The sequence below is a fragment of the Amphiura filiformis genome, chromosome 14 (assembly GCF_039555335.1).
Source record: "Amphiura filiformis chromosome 14, Afil_fr2py, whole genome shotgun sequence".
In the NCBI taxonomy this organism is placed as follows: domain Eukaryota; kingdom Metazoa; phylum Echinodermata; class Ophiuroidea; order Amphilepidida; family Amphiuridae; genus Amphiura; species Amphiura filiformis.
Window position 1 is genome coordinate 22,245,448 of NC_092641.1, and position 17,348 is coordinate 22,262,795.

At 35.7% G+C, this 17,348-nt stretch overlaps 1 protein-coding gene across 3 annotated transcripts; it reads right to left on the minus strand.

The window, feature by feature from the left end:
* Positions 1-655: 655 nt before the first annotated feature.
* LOC140169844 (uncharacterized) lies at positions 656-10,308 on the minus strand. 3 transcript variants are annotated; one of them, XM_072193154.1, is made up of 4 exons: positions 9,865-10,308; positions 8,797-8,955; positions 6,315-6,451; positions 656-2,792 (listed from the first exon to the last, which is right to left on the minus strand). In XM_072193154.1, the coding sequence occupies exons 3-4, from the start codon at positions 6,385-6,387 to the stop codon at positions 1,720-1,722; spliced, it is 1,146 nt and encodes a 381-aa protein (XP_072049255.1). In that variant the 5' UTR covers positions 6,388-6,451; positions 8,797-8,955; positions 9,865-10,308; the 3' UTR covers positions 656-1,719. The 3 variants fall into 3 exon arrangements, with proteins under 3 accessions (XP_072049255.1, XP_072049257.1, XP_072049256.1); XM_072193156.1 differs by lacking the exon at positions 8,797-8,955; XM_072193155.1 differs by lacking the exon at positions 9,865-10,308 and having other exon boundaries at positions 8,797-9,007.
* Positions 10,309-17,348: the final 7,040 nt, after the last annotated feature.

The following is a 17,348-nucleotide window of genomic DNA, read 5'->3' on the forward strand; positions in this document are numbered from 1 at the left end:
CGGGGCCGACGTTTAACACTGCCATCAAAGGACGGAGATGTTTCATGGTTTGAGGAGAACGAAATTCGTAATTTATTGCTAAGATGCTCACAATATGATTACGTATCTCGCGCATCTATGATTTCCAGACAATGGTCCAGCATGTGGCATACCTTTCGATTAGCGACGGAGTCGCCAGCAGCATTTACAAAATCATTTCCAATATTACATTAATTTATTCTCTGAGTTCTGCACTAGCTAATTAATGGATTGTATGATGATACGACCCCTACCATGCCTACTGCTGAGTGCGATGTCGAGACGTGGCACATAATTAAATAATAACCACATGGTCAAAACAATGCTTATTAAAGTGCATGTATCATATTTCAATTTATACAGAGCAAATTACTTAACCATGAAGACAAATTAGTCCAGTTCTATTGGCTGATTTGTCTTCAGGGGTTATGTAAAGACTTGATGGATAGCTATGGATGTATAAGAGTTTTACATAGCAATCAGTGGGTGGAATTTAGAAATGGTTGAACCCCGGACCTCCGATTGTAGTTGGAAGTGTTTGTATTGACCGTCAATGCAGAGAGGTTTTGAATCTTGAAGACAGAGAATAACCCATCTGTCTGGTCATGGATTGTAGAAACTACAGTCCATGGTCTGGTGCGGGAGGCAATTCGCCAGCGAAGTGTAACGTGTAATCCGATTATCACTATGTCAACTGGATCACGCTTTTGAGTTCTGCACCACGATCGAAATGATCGCAACACAAAGTCTATGGTACTATCAATTCCAAAAGCTGCGTGATCCAGTTACTAGGGAGTTATGTAACCACTTCGCTGGCGAATTGAAATGAAATAAGAACATACACTCCAGCGCTCAACCGTGATCAAGGACTTCAGCTCCCTTCGTTATATAATGTCCTAATCCGATCAACAGTAAGGACGAGAGCTCTCCTGGTGAGGATGTGTTGTACACATCGAAATATTTAGATACATATCTCAATATACTTGAATGACAGTTTAAATCTATACTTTGCTTGTTTATGTACGAACATAATTTATATTGGGTTATTAAATATCCAAACTACTCTTGTGGAACATTTTGGAAATATCTTCAACAATGGGAGTAAGAATTTGAAATGGAATTAACACATTAGCAGCTCCATTTGAATTTCATACACACTCTGAGAAAGAGTCAGTCTGAATCTTCCACTAAGGGAGAATGTGTTTCAAATAGAGCTGCTAATGTGTTCATATTCCATTTGAAATCCATACTCCCCCAGTGGAAGATATTTCCAAAATCGTCCCCAAGGGTAGTGTGGATTTTAAATGGAATAGCCTGTGCGCAAACACAATGATACCTCAAACTTGGAAACATGTTGTTGTTATTCCCGCATAATGACTAACCATTATTAACTATAAACCGTCCTGTTGTAGGTTAATGGCTTTAGAATGTGACGTTATCGATATTCTTTTTTTACGGTGAAACCCGTTTTTGCAATGATCGCTACTCGCGCTCAGCGAATCGCGCAATGCACGGGTATCGAGGTACGGTTTATAGTCTGTTGTTGTTCGTCAGTATGGGCAAATTAACATGATTTAAAACCAGTACACTGGAGTTAATTAGAACATTCTTATATTTATCATACCGGTCCAAAGTCAAATAAAGCATCTGCTGGTAACGAACCAATATAGATACTTCTTTTAATCTTGGAGGTAGCTCCTACTACACCGCTTGCGTGGACATTATAGAAACAGTACACCGTCTCCTTAACGGTCGAACAGATCGCATCTTGTATATCAATATCGACGTCTCATTGGCTACGTAAAGTGATCCCTGATTCGACAACGCGACACCACGTGGTACATACAATCCCTTTGCAATACATCTAATGAACGTTCCTTTATTGTCATATTGATGGATATGTCCAGTACCTGCGATGACTTTACCAGTGGTTTCATTATATTTGATTACTGCAATGTATACGTTACAATCGATATCACATGCTAATCCCATAGGTGCACTAACATGTCCCTCGACCTTGAAATCATCGATATTGTATAAAGTTTCACCGTGAAAATTCATCGCTATGACTTTCCTTTCGGTCCAGTCACTGATCAAGATGCTTCTTCTGTTGTTAGATGCAACATACACAGGGTTGATGGGTACCGTGATCTTCCTTGGCTCCCAAGCACCTGCCTTGGAATGTATGGTCACCACTTTTCTACTGCTATCACCCACGATGATATCATCCATAGGTGTTACTGCTACACCCGATGTGGTTACTTCAGTAGAAGGGTCTTCATCTGGTGATAACGTAGAAAAGCTGAACATGGTGTTAGAATTAACATCGTACATTTTCACATTTTTGGACTGGTCCGTCACGACAAGTTGTCCCTGCGTTGTGAACGCTACGTCCCACGGATGTACGAGTTCATCGTTATTATGTAGTAAAGTTGTTATATAGAGACCATCGTTGGTGAAGTAATATATCTCGCTTGAGTTAGTGTACAGGTTTAAGTTTGTTATGACAATATCACCAGTATGACAAGGTGCGATCCCGTTTGCTTCTCTAAACTGACCTAAATCATCACCTTCCTGACCAAAGTGTCGTGCCAAGAACCATCGTTTAGGGGTTTTAAATAGAAAACGGTCTTTAGACTTTTGCTTTGATGTGGGACTAGGAGAAGTAGGCGAGGTAGGAGCACTAGCGGTATGGTTTAACAGTCGACGGTCTTTAAGCTTTAGCTTTGATGTTGGACTCGGAGAAGTTGGCGAGGTCGGCGCACTAGCAGTATCTGTAAGATATAAAGTATATTACAATAGATTAGTAATCATATGTGGTTTTGATTTCCACATACGAATAGCAGATCAGTAGCAATCCGTCGCTATGTAAAGTAGAACTATACCTTACACGAATCGCTGAACGCGAGTAGCGACAGGAAGTAGCGACAAATTAGATTATGAAATAATCGATGACGCTGCTTTGTATGTTCATTATCGGTGGCGTAGCGGCACGTGCCTCCCCCCATCGATTTGAAAATTTAGAAAATCCCATAGGAACATTGACAAACAACGTCTTGTGCCCCCCCCCCCAAATCAGGCCCTTGTGCTCCCCCCCCCCGCTACTGTTCCTTATAATACAGCGGGACGGTTTATAGTGTTCCTGTATTTGCCAGTATGCGGAAATCACGACGTTATCACGAAGCCATCCACATGACACAATGTCACACTACTTCCCTTTTATAGGAAATTTTTAACTTCCATACTAATGCATGGGCAAGGATTTATATGAAGCGTGCAGGGACGGCAAGGGTGGATAAGAATCAGGAATGTTCCACTGCTGCTCAAATGTATGACATTACAGACTTAAAAGTAGATACATTAAACATGTTGAAATAATTTAGTGGCTTATGGTTTTGAAAGTCATGCCATAATCGTCTCGTCTGATTGTTACATTTTTTATGTTCACCGGGACCTTTCATATTGCATAGTATTACCACTGTTGGTATCATGTTTACCGTCTCATTGGCATTTTAAAAGATTAGGTCTACCAAACATCATAGCTTAGGGTATGGGTTACGACATGATTAGGCTTTCAGATCAGGTTCACGGTTCTATGTTAATATTTATTTTTTTCTAACAAAACATAATACAATATCATTTTCAATTGTAGACCTTGACAATGTGAACCGCTTTCACATGAATATCCACATAATATTTTTAGCTATTTTTAACATCGATTTTCCTTTCTTTATCATTTTATTCAAATTGTTCTGTCCATTTGTGTGAAAACTGAGGGCGCTAGATGCATACATCTGCCACACATCCAGACGATGGTGGACTACATTATTCAATGTGGCAACAGCTAAAAGCGTAAACAAAACAGACACTATGACGGCAACACTGCCTGCACGATGGACGCAATTATTTTTTCCCGGAGCCAAGATCCGTTCTTAGCTCTATTGGCCGGGTGGCCCCATTACAGAAAAAAAATGCACAAAATATATTTCCCAGTGTAATATATACATTTTTCACATGAAAATAAATAATTTTAAATTCAAAGAAAAAAGAAGAAGAAAATTTTTAACCATCGCCGGGGATGGGAATCGATCTCGGGACCCTTTGCGTGGGCGGCGAGATCCGTAACCACTACACCACGTAAACTCAATGCTACACGTAGGGGAAATTTTCAGTATATATCGTAACATATCGTGCGTTATTCATACAAAAAAAATTTAAAAAAACAGTACTTACAATGAGGTTCACTGGCGAACCTCAACGGATTTAGACTGATAAAATAGTGCTTAATAACATACGTACAGTTTTGGAATAATTTGAGACATTTTTGTGTTTACGTGTAAAACCAATGACAACGTCAAAATTGAGCCAATCTTGGCCGGCCCCCCTGACACATCACCGGATCGGTCCAGCGTACAACTTACAAGAAACGGATGGTATTTTGGTATATCCGTCGTTGTTCGTTAATTTTCGTTTGTTCTTTTTATGTCCTGCTATCATCCGTCAAATGCTTTTCTTGATGTATATTAAGTCCGTCCGTCGGCAAGTTTTGTACATGCACAAAACCTGAAGCGGAGTGTGCCGAATACACATGTTCGGTAGTTGCAGTTGTCCAATGTGTGTTCGTATTGTCCTGTATATTTCCTGAGTTTGTTCCTTATTCTTTCGTCATTTGCCGGACGTTGAACGAATACATATCGGACATACATAGGACACCCCTGCATGATTGTTTCCGGCCACGCGCATAGAGAGACGATGGAAATCGAACGCAACGGCCATTTTCGTTACGTTCATGTGAGGCCCCCACCCCAAATCTTTTGCCGGACTGGTGATTTCGCCACCAGATAAAATATTTTTGTATACGGCGATGTACGTTGATTGATCTAGTCCGTCTATGTGTGACAGAGCTATTACAATGGCAGTAAGACCCAGGGGGAAAACGTAGATCCGGTAGTCTTTCGTTTGAATGCAGAGACGAAGAAACTTTAGTAACTTTTTAGTCCATGAAAGGTCCATATACCTTTACAATGGTCGCCAAGACGCCAAATAGTTTAATTTGTTGAATTCATCAGGTTTGTTCAGTTAATAAACATTTTGGATTTTTTTTGACAAAACCAAGTGAATACTCAATACAATATTTCGTCCTATTCATCGGAGGACTTCATCAGGTATGACTGATATGGTCATCTGATCCACTTTCCCGGCAAACAAGTTTGAGTGTTTTCCGGTGTTCCTTAGTCTCTTTTGCAGACTTCAGTAGTGGATCATAGGAACACTGGAAACCACTCAAACTTGTTTGCCGGGAAAGTGGATCAGATAACCAAATCCGTCATACCTGATGAAGTCCTGCAATGTGTAGGACGAAATATTGTAGTGAGTATTCACTTAGTTTTGTCCAACTAAAATCCAAAATGGTTTAATTTGGTTTTTGCAAGGTATCAGGACCATGGTGGCGTGAAAAATTATTCATGGATGTGTTGGGTGGAAGAATTTACCAGTCTTAGTGCACCCGGGTGCCCTTTAATCACACCAATTTAGTATATATGTCATCATGTCTCTTTTGGGAGTAACCATGTCACGTGACCTTTACATATCAACATTATTTGTGTTTTAATGTGCTCTAATGTATTTTAACGAAATCTTTTCATAAGTAAGGGAATTTTAAAAAGGCATGTGCTTGAACATAGTCATGATAGTAAACAATTCAAACACGAATAACAAATTTATTAACGTTTTCCTTTGGCCCAGAATAAAACGATTACTAAAATAAGAATCCTTAGACCTTTTACCTTTACGATACACTGTGAATTTTCTTCCTACGATATTTATTTTCAGAAAAAAAAATTGAATGTGGCTACCTGCATGAAATTTGAGGACAGATTTGGTCAAAATATTGTATAACCTTAAGGTAATACACTATTTTAAAGTGTTGCGATTTGGTAGTTCACAACATCTTGCGAATGGTAATGAGCTTTGGCAAAAATTACATTGCTCATTTCCTTGCGAGCGTGTAGAAGAATTCAAATATCACATAAATAATTTTGTAGGTCCTGTGGTTCTTGAGTTATATTGTAAAGAGGGCTGAAACAACAACACTTTTGTAAAATGTACATAACTCATTAACAACAATAAATTAAGCAAGTTTTCAAATTATATAGTTTGTAGAATGAACTTTTGCAAAACATCAATGTGTTATTTGCCAATAATTTATTGATCTAGAGACTGAAAATCGATTTTTATGGTTACTTCGACCAACAACACCTCGTCTACCCTTAAAAGTAAAATAGTCGGCTACTTACCTTCCACACTCTTACTCCGCTCGAATACTGGTAAATCCCTAATGGAATCCATGACGTCATCATCTAGCATCATGATTGGTTAAAGTAAGCGGGGCTGTGTACATGTCTCAATTAGTTATACAGACTGGTGTTACTCCCTAATTCAAATGAAACAAATAGTGGCGTGCTTGACTTGTTAATGACACTCCCAATTCTGATATTTAATAACCTTTAATGCGGGGCACAGTTTACTGATATATTATGCAGGCCTGTTATCGGATATAAATATGTATAAATGAAAATGAACTTTGCCCTTATGTGCCTTTGCTCTGTATAAGTTATTAATTTGCATGTGTAGAGCGAAAAGTTTGTAATTGCTGGGAACGATGTGGAAATTCTCTGTGTTAGAGTACGCAACAGATTTTCTCCAGTTTTGCTGAATCCATTTAAATTATATTGACAATCACAGAATATCGGTCAATCAGACCTTTTCAATTGCTTGATATCTAGTCATTTATTCTATTTATAGAACCCATTAATTATCTGTCCGGAGGGGGACAAATTTCAAAATGGCCTCCCAAAAATGCTTTTCGTCCAGTCTAGTCAAAATTTCAATAATTCAGCTTCATAAGGCAATTTTCAGTAAAGGTTGATAACCTAAATATCCTTACTAATTTGAACCGGCTGAATCCATAAAAGGTGGCGGTGGTAACTTAAAGGTTATTTGAAATAAATTGGAAATAGATTTCAAATAATTTCCTCCTTTTTACTCCCTCTCCCTCCCCGAAGAGACAGCTAATAATTGAACAGCCCCTCAGCATGCTCAGCAAGTGTTGACAAAATGTATTTGCAAAATATTTGTTGGCAAACACTTTTGCAAACTAATCAATGTTTTAGAATGTTTTTTCTTTTAAATTTTGAATGTTATTGAATCGTTTTATACCCTTTTACAGGCCTACGCCCTTTATACGTATATAACCCGACATTTAAATGTTTTCTGTTAAATGTTTTGTATGTTCTGGGATATCCATAGTCTTTGAGATATTTGGTAGTTGTTTTAGCAGATCTTCGCTATTAGCATTTGGTTTATACAATATCCATATTTTGTTGCTGAGTATTCTAGCTTACCGTAAAGATTCGCCTAATGGCGCTATGGTCTCACTTGACATAAGTGGAATATATAGGCACAACCTAATAATGCCCTCCAGTGAAATTCCCACAACCAAATAAAGGCACGGAAAGTTCATTCTTGTTGAATAGGGATCTATTTGCACATGAAAGCAAAGGAGCCCAAGTGTGCCATTGGGCGAATTTTTACGATATTCTGGGACAATCTGTGTATCTCATAGGCCGATGCGAGATACACAGTAAAAGTATAGGGCTGAGGTAGTCTCCCTGTGGTACACCAATGTTAGTCGTAATAGCAGTACCGATAATATGTCCTATTCCAACATGTAGTTACATAGTTCTATCTTTGTGAAGATCATGATGCAGTCATGTCTACAGTAGAATTCATCTCGACCTTTGCAGGACTTAAACCCCATTAAAAGCTATTAAACCAAGATAACACTCATTGAAGCAGCTCAACTGATTAAATCAGATCTTCTCTGGTTGTGCACAAGTGTCTGTTTTCAATGTGCGACATCGCAATAAAGCTGGTATTATAGCTTCAGTTGGGTAACCGATTATAAAGGAAACGAAAGGAAACAATGGTATGTGTACCTTTGTTCACGAAATGAGACAAAGACCTGCTTTTTGTTAACCAGCATTTTTCAAAATGAGCAACATAATGATTGTTGACTTAACACGGTTTGGAAATAATTTCTTCATATTTTTGGTGTTATCTGTCGTTTACATATCCTTCCTAAAACACAAAAGTGCGACCCTCTCCAAACATCTAAATTAGCTAAAATTTAGGACATGTTACAAAACTATATTTTCTAGAACCTATTTAGAATAGTTAAAATGTAGCTTGTACCGTTTTTTTGTGGCATCCTTCAGAAGTGAGCGGTCCGATACCAATATTTTCGGTCAAATCTCCATTCAATTAACACGGGGAGTTGGCTAGCTATGCCTTGCCCTCACTCATATTTTACAAAAGTGCGACTATTTCTGAACATCTAACCTAGCTGTAATTTTAGGTCATGTTAGAGAGATATATTTGCTAGAAGTTTGGAGAATAGCTAAAATATTGGCTGGTTATTTTTCACACAGTGATGTTAACTAGGCAAGTGCCCATTCTTCCAACGTACATCATTTGTAGAGGTCACGCGTCAATGGTGAGAGCACTGTGTATTGTGTATAGGAAAACGGACAGTAACTGCAGTATGATGTTGGATTTAATGTCTTAATCGTTCTGCTCAGTTGTCCAATAAACACAGCGACTTTTGCCGGTTCCATAATAAAATTTGGAATTTGGAACATTGTAAACATGACCAAAAATCATGATTGAACAAAATAAACCAATTCAAATTAATTTTAAAAGATTATGGCTTCGTCTTACCTTTGCTAAACCCGTAGTATGCAGCTCTCTTAATATTATGAGTTCATACAGGATTTTGTTGAGTAAAAGGGTGCCAAAAATATGCCAGATGGTATAATAGCCTATAGTGACTTATAGTGGCACAGTTTGGAAATGAATCTCTTTTCCGGTGTATCTACACTGTAGTATAGAGGTCAAGCAGCCAAACGCTATCAATGTTCAATCACGACAATAGAATAATATAGACATAAGTATTAGATAATAGTTTTTATTAGATTTGCTATAGAGTATATGCACTCTTGCATATCACGTTGTACTAGTCATAAAACCATTGATAAGTTTGCTTAATCAGAAGAAAACAATGATTCATGGAAACACTCATATAGGTAGTCCAAGTATGCATATATTACTTACTCCCTCTAAAACTAGTACTGAACCAAGATATTTTCAAGTCAAACAAATTGAACATTATAATTAAAGCCCATAGAATTGCTGGTAGAATGCTTGAATTGGTACACAGTATATACTGCTATTAAAATACACAAACCGTTTTTTTTATAATTATTATTATTATTTTACCTAAAAGTGGTATAGGTTATACCGTAATGGTGAAATATCAGTTATATCAACTGCTTAGTGCTTGAAGTGGGTAAGTGCAATAGCTGCCATGTGTGGCTGTCGTGTGTGGATTACAATATCCTGTGTGTAAATTGCCAAATGTACACAGGGTAGCCTTTGCACTTACCCACTTCTGGCACTGAGAACTCGATATAGTATCCTTAAATACAGAACGTTTTCTGAAAAGACAATATAACGGAAAAAACATTTTGGTTTATGAAGCTCATAATAGCTAGAAGAATAGTAGACATGGTACACAGTTGACCTGTACTGCTAATAAAACACAAATGATTTTTACCTAAAAGTGGTATAGCTACATCGTAATGCAATACTTGTATAGTATGCTCACAAAATACTGACAAGACAATTAATTTCTATTGCTTCCTTAAAGCAACATAACGGAAGAAGGATTGAAAGTGTGTTTCCCATAATATTATATGTAAAAAGTAAAAATGTATAAACTTACTATACTATAAAGTAATTCAACAACCCCGTCAACAACACTTTATAATGGCCGGTATACCAACAGCTAGTCGGATTTACTCAGTGTAAATATTAGGTAATACAAAGTTTTGTGTGGTAACTGCTTTTGTCAAGTTGACCTTTAATCGCGTGTTTTGTTGCCTTTTCCTACAGTTGGGAAGATACTAACAAACGATCATATACGGTGTATGAGCAAGCCATATTTAAAGGGACACTACGAACAAGAAATGCCTTTAACAAGACGAGTCCAGGCAATATCACGTGGGTGACAATATATGCCGATTCTTTTAAATTGTGTATCAATTACCGTTGGATATTCCAAAGCTGTACATTTATTTTGCTCTAACTTAGGCTGTACTTTTTTCATTAAAGACATATTGTAACATTTCCATAAGAAACAGAATTGTAATGTACCCAGCAAACACAAAACGTTTTCGACATCATCCGTTCGCAAAAGGTTATGAGGATGTCAGAAAGCGTTTAAATGTCGAGTTATATAAAGAGTATAAAACGTTTTCATAACACTAAAAAACATTTTTGATAACCTACTGCAAATATAATATTTTAATATAATGTTATTAAAGTGTTGACAAAATATTTGGCAAAACTGTTTGCAAAAAATAGTTTACTTTACAATAATATTTTGAAAACTTTTTAAAAATATTCTTGCAGTATGTTTTCATACAAAGCGTTTTAACACGTTTTCATGACCTTTATATTACCCGACATATAATGTTATTAAAACGTTTTTGTGTTTGCTGGGTAACTACATTGTACAGACATTAAAGTTTTAAACTTTAATGCAGCCGGTTGTTTTGGGCTATTATTTATTCTATATTTCATTTAAATCCTGATATAGTTCGAGGGTTGACAAACAGAAGGCCTTAACTCAAAAAGTGCCTTTTTGAGAAAAATGAGTAAAAATAATATTTTGCATTGAGATGTGACCAAGTATTATTGTGCTATAGATGCAATAGGAAGTTGAATTGAGTTAAGGCTTATGATTTTAAGAATCTGTGGGTATTACAGATTATTTTGGTACCAAAATCTCAAAATGGCCAAAAGTGATTTAAGGCCTTCTGTTTGTCAACCCTCGACTGCTGTATTCAATCTCTGTTAAACTTTTTGCCCATTATTGGGGCGAGATACCACCCAAGAGGGGAATTTCCATAACCTGACCACCTTTTCTGACTACCTTTTCTGACCACCTTTTCTGACCATCTTTTTTGACAATCTTATTTGACATTATTTTGATGTTTGCTTCATTGTTATTATCTTTACACTTTGCACAATAATGTTGTACCATTCTGGATTTGTGTGTAGCTAGGGAGGAAGTATACCTTGTGGGCATGGTGTGCATTTTGCTCAAACACTACCCCTGCAGTGCACAGGGGTAAAGTATGATAAGAAAGTCCAATATCTGGCAATTCAAATGTCAAATAGATTTTCACAAAGTGATGATGGTAAATAATTATTTTGAAAGAATAGATAACTAAAACTTTGGAAAGAAATATACATTTTTGGAAGATGTTCTTCCATGAATTTTACATTCACTAACTATGGACGCCAAAGGACTAGCCGTGAAAAATGTTATTGTTTCAAACGGGGTGTCATTGTACAGGAGAGTATTGTAGCTATCCATCGATATGCAACACGATATGAATATGTCACAAATAATTTGAGATACAGATGCTTGAAAAAACTTTCCAAACTTTTGTTGAGGAGTTTATTATTGAAAAATAACACTTTGGTGTTTTGCAGAAGTTCATTATACAAATCATATACTTTGGAAAACTTGCTTAATTTATTGTTTATGAGTTATGTACGTTTTACAAAAGTGTTGTTGTTTCAGCCCTCTCTACAACATAACTCAAGGACCACAGGACCTACAAAAGTATATCTGTGATATTTGAATTATTCTACACGCTCGCTATGAATAAGCCCAATCGCCATAACTTTCAGGTTTTTTGGGACACTTTGACGTCTGACATATCTGGAAAATTGCTGTAATCATTAATTTATTATTGTAATAATGTTATCATTATAAATAATAAAATAATTAATTTATACAATAATCAAATTTTTGGGTTTGTTTTTATTCTAGTAACACGTTTTAAATTATATTTTGTACGCTCAAAACCCCAATTTTTCTGAATTTTCCTGATAGGTCAAAGGACAAAGTGTCCCAAAGCTGCAAAATGTGTCCCACAATGCATTGCAAACTTCCAATGCCGATTGGGCTTATTGAGCAATGCAATTTTTGCTAAAGCTCACTACCATTTGCAAGGTGCTGTGAACTACTTTGTTTTCTGCTGCTTCGACCAACAATACATCGTATACCCTTAATTGTCCATCAGACAGACAAAGTCTGAACAGGGAAGTGCTGAGGGTAACACTAGGGAGCACTCGCTCGAATGAAGTCAGGAAAATTGGATGTGTGTGCAAAATTTTATTTTATTTGTTTTAAATAATTTCATTTACCATGAAAGTGTTGTAGTTTTTAAGTTTCAAGTTTTTATTTGGAAATTGCTTTTACATCAGTGGCACTCGATCCGATGGTGCATCCAAGACATTAAATATACAAACAAAACTGTATTAAACAAAACAAAATCAAAGGATACTCGACAAGCAAAAGGTACAAATAAATAATCTAAAGTGAGAAAGAAATAACAACCATGTACCCTTAAAAATGTTGTTTATCTATTAACAAGTCCCAGAGAAAAGCTTGCTAATTATCACCCAGCATGACTGTCTATGATTATGGTGTAAAACACTAGGATCCAAAACATTCTCATCTATTAATGCACAGTTCTTTAACTCCAATACATTTGTACATTCATTGAATTACCCCAAAAACCTCATACTTTGCAACTTGAGGTCAAATTTTGCACTATGATTGTTTAGTTAATGTTATTGGACTATGGCATTGGGATAAGGATATCAAATATCACAGGGCTCACTGTAAAAGCTGGTCAGAAAAGGTAGTCAGAAAAGGTAGTCAGAAAAGGTGGTCAGGTTATGGAAACACCCACTAAAGAGTTAACAACACATTTGGATTTATCCATAAATTGTTACACAAGCTGACATTTATGGCAAAATATAATCCATAATAATAAAAGTGTCCAACTTGCCAAGGTCTTGACCAGTGTAAAGGAACATTGTAATATGAAGGACAAGGTTACTTGCCCAAATCCTATAAACATTTTTGTAATTGCAGGTATTTAGTTACTGCACAAACCTGGCCAGTTGGCCTGGCCAGAGATGTTAGACCTTCAACGTGTTGAATACTTGGTGTGGATGTCTGGATGAACATGGATCGAGTGCCAGTTAATTCCACAACTTGGATCTTGATCAATCGAGAACAAAGGCTATACAATGTGCTGCAATAATTGCCAACTTTGGCATCGCGGGTTAATCCAGTACATTACGCTATTTTCCTCCGTTGTCTATTACTTCCATGGTTGGCTAAACGTAACTTACATTTTAACCCGAGGACATATGGTGCGGACTGGTCCTGATTTTTATGTACCGACTCAACAACAACACTCTTCCTAATTCATTCTCAAACCCCATTTCTATACAGAGTGACATACATTATTACAATACTAGCCACGCAGAACATTTTATAGCTATCAAACCAAAATCTAACTGAATAAAACAATATTAATCGATAATTTGCCCGGGGGGTCACTTCCATTGTGGCCTGTACACCATCCGCGATAATCAACTTTTGAAAAGCACCCTAAACAAGGATTTAACCCTTGGCTAAAACGACACCCTAAACAGGGATTTCATTCCTAACATCAAATTTCATACCCTAAATTTCATTTCCGCGTATTTAGAAATTGCAATTTTGCTACCCTTTTTTCCAATTATTCATGTTTTTGACACCCTAAACGCGATACGCGCGTATCGTGTCTACCCACGAAAAACGACCCTGTTTCCGCGTTTTCATTATCGCGGATGGTGTACAGGCCACAATGGGAGTGACCCCCCCGAGATAATTTGTCATCATTTACTTCACTGCTAACCTTTGAATCAATCTTAAAATCATTAAATTATACATTGAACTTAAATTAAAATAATCATAAATTATTATTCCAAACTTGTGTTGAATTTGTACCCCTTTTGTTAAAAGGAAATACATGCACTGAAATCAAATAAACTACCCTATTTCCCGATGTATCATGATCGTCCTAAGTGCACTGATATGTGGGCCGATCAGGCAAAATCAGTCGAAACTCGATCGGAAATATTACTTTTCAGTGTCTTTATAGGATAGTAAAAAGTATTTACAAAGCTTCATTTTGAAGAAAACCCCATTGAAACTGATTTCGCTTGATTGCATCACATATAGGTCCACTTTGATATTGTCCTTTTGCTATTTGACTGTAAAGTTGGGGCCTCTCCTTTTTCCCCCTTCAATGGCAACGGTTACTTGGTAGCAGTCCCAACTGCTCATCTCATGAATATGCAAATTAATGACGTCATCTTATGAATATGCAAATTTGATGACGTCATCTCATGAATATTCAAATCAATGACGTCATCTTATGAATATTCAAATTTGATGACGTCATCTCATGAATATGCAAATTTGATGACGTCATCTCATGAAAATGCATATTGATGATGTAATCTCATGAATATGCAAATTAATGACGTAATCTCATGAATATGCAAATCTGATGACGTCATCTCATGAATATTCAAATCAATGACGTCATCTTATGAATAATCAAATTTGATGACGTCATCTCATGAATATGCAAATCAATGACGTCATCTTATGAATATTCAAATTTGATGACGTCATCTCATGAATATGCAAATCAATGACGTCATCTTATGAATATTCAAATTTGATGACGTCATCTCATGAATATGCAAATATGATGACGTCATCTCATGAATATGCACATTTGATGACGTCATCTCATGAATATGCATATTGATGATGTAATCTTATGAATATGCCAATTAATGACGTAATCTCATGAATATGCCAATTAATGACGTAATCTCATGAATATGCAAATTTGATGACGTTATCTCATGAAAATGCAAATTTGATGACGTCATCTCTTGAATATGCCAATTTGATGACGCCATCTCTTGAATATTCAAATCAATGACGTCATCTTATGAATATGCAAATTTGATGACGTCATCTCATGAATATGCAAATCAATGACGTCATCTTATAAATATGCAAATTTGATGACGTCATCTCATGAATATGCAAATTTGATGAAGTCATCTTATGAATATTCAAATTTGATGACGTCATCTCATGAATATTGAAATTTGATGACGTCATCTCATGAATATTCAAATCTGATGACGTCATCTCATGAATATGCAAATTAATGACGTCATCTGATGAATATGCAAATTTGATGACGTCATCTCATGAATATTCAAATCTGATGACGTCATCTCATGAATATTCAAATCAATGACGTCATCTGATGAATATTCAAATTTGATGACGTCATCTCATGAATATGCAAATCAATGACGTCATCTTATGAATATTCAAATTGATGACGTCATCTCATGAATATGCAAATCAATGACGTCATCTTATGAATATTCAAATTTGATGACGTTATCTCATGAATATGCAAATTTGATGACGTCATCTCATGAATATTCAAATCTGATGACGTCATCTTATGAATATTCAAATTTGATGACGTCATCTCATGAAAATGCAAATTGATGACGTTATCTTATGAATATGCACATTTGGTGACGTCATCTTATGAATATTCAAATTTGATGACGTCATCTCATGAAAATGCAAATTGATGACGTTATCTTATGAATATGCACATTTGATGACGTCATCTCATGAATATGCACATTTGATGACGTCATCTCATGAATATTGAAATTTGATGACGTCATCTCATGAAAATGCAAATTGATGACGTTATCTTATGAATATGCACATTTGATGACGTCATCTCATGAATATGCACATTTGATGACGTCATCTCATGAAAATGCAAATTGATGACGTTATCTTATGAATATGCACATTTGGTGACGTCATCTTATGAATATTCAAATTTGATGACGTCATCTCATGAAAATGCAAATTGATGACGTTATCTTATGAATATGCACATTTGATGACGTCATCTCATGAATATGCACATTTGATGACGTCATCTCATGAATATTGAAATTTGATGACGTCATCTCATGAATATTCAAATCTGATGACGTCATCTCATGAATATGCAAATTAATGACGTCATCTGATGAATATGCAAATTTGATGACGTCATCTCATGAATATTCAAATCTGATGACGTCATCTCATGAATATTCAAATCAATGACGTCATCTGATGAATATTCAAATTTGATGACGTCATCTCATGAATATGCAAATCAATGACGTCATCTTATGAATATTCAAATTGATGACGTCATCTCATGAATATGCAAATCAATGACGTCATCTCTTGAATATTCAAATTTGATGACGTCATCTTATGAATATGCCAATTTGATGACACCATCTCTTGAATATTCAAATCAATGACGTCATCTTATGAATATGCAAATTTGATGACGTCATCTCATGAATATGCAAATCAATGACGTCATCTTATAAATATGCAAATTTGATGACGTCATCTCATGAATATGCAAATTTGATGACGTCATCTTATGAATATTCAAATTTGATGACGTTATCTCATGAATATGCAAATTTGATGACGTCATCTCATGAATATTCAAATCTGATGACGTCATCTTATGAATATTCAAATTTGATGACGTCATCTCATGAAAATGCAAATTGATGACGTTATCTTATGAATATGCACATTTGATGACGTCATCTCATGAATATGCTAATTTGATGACGTCATCTCTCATGAATATTCAAATCAATGACGTCATCTTATGAATATTCAAATTTGATGACGTCATCTCATGAATATGTAAATTTTATGACATCATCTCATGAATATTCAAATCAATGACGTCATCTTATGAATATGCAAATTTGATGACGTCATCTCATGAATATGCAAATCTGATGACGTCATCTTATTAATTCATGAGTTGCAAAGAAAAGCACTCGGACAAATTAAACACTTACGTGTTTGGTTGAAAATATCGCGTGCCAAATCTTATTTAAAAATACTTCAAATACATATTTTAAGAAAAGTATGTAAAATTGATTTTCTTCTTGATTTTGGATTGCAATATTTTCAACCACCATGACTTTTTTTTATTTTATTGTCATTTTAACGTATTTGGTATAATATAGTGCAGTTTGGTTTTACATCTTGCGTACATGCATGGATGTTGAATCATGCCTTTAAAGTATCCAGTATTATACCGGACAAGGGAAATTTTAAGGTAAAATTCTTTTTAAGGTAAAATTCATAAATTTAAGTTATCATTAAAAATTAAAAATTTAAGGGCAATTTATGTAAAAAATGT

Coding starts and splice junctions, on each gene's coding strand:
- LOC140169844 (XM_072193156.1), bottom strand. CDS start 6,387: ATGATGCTAGATGATGACGTCATGGATTCCATTAGGGATTTACCAGTA. Junction 2,793..6,314: donor GCGGAGTAAGAGTGTGGAAG/GTAAGTAGCCGA, acceptor TATATCTTACAG/ATACTGCTAGTGCGCCGACC.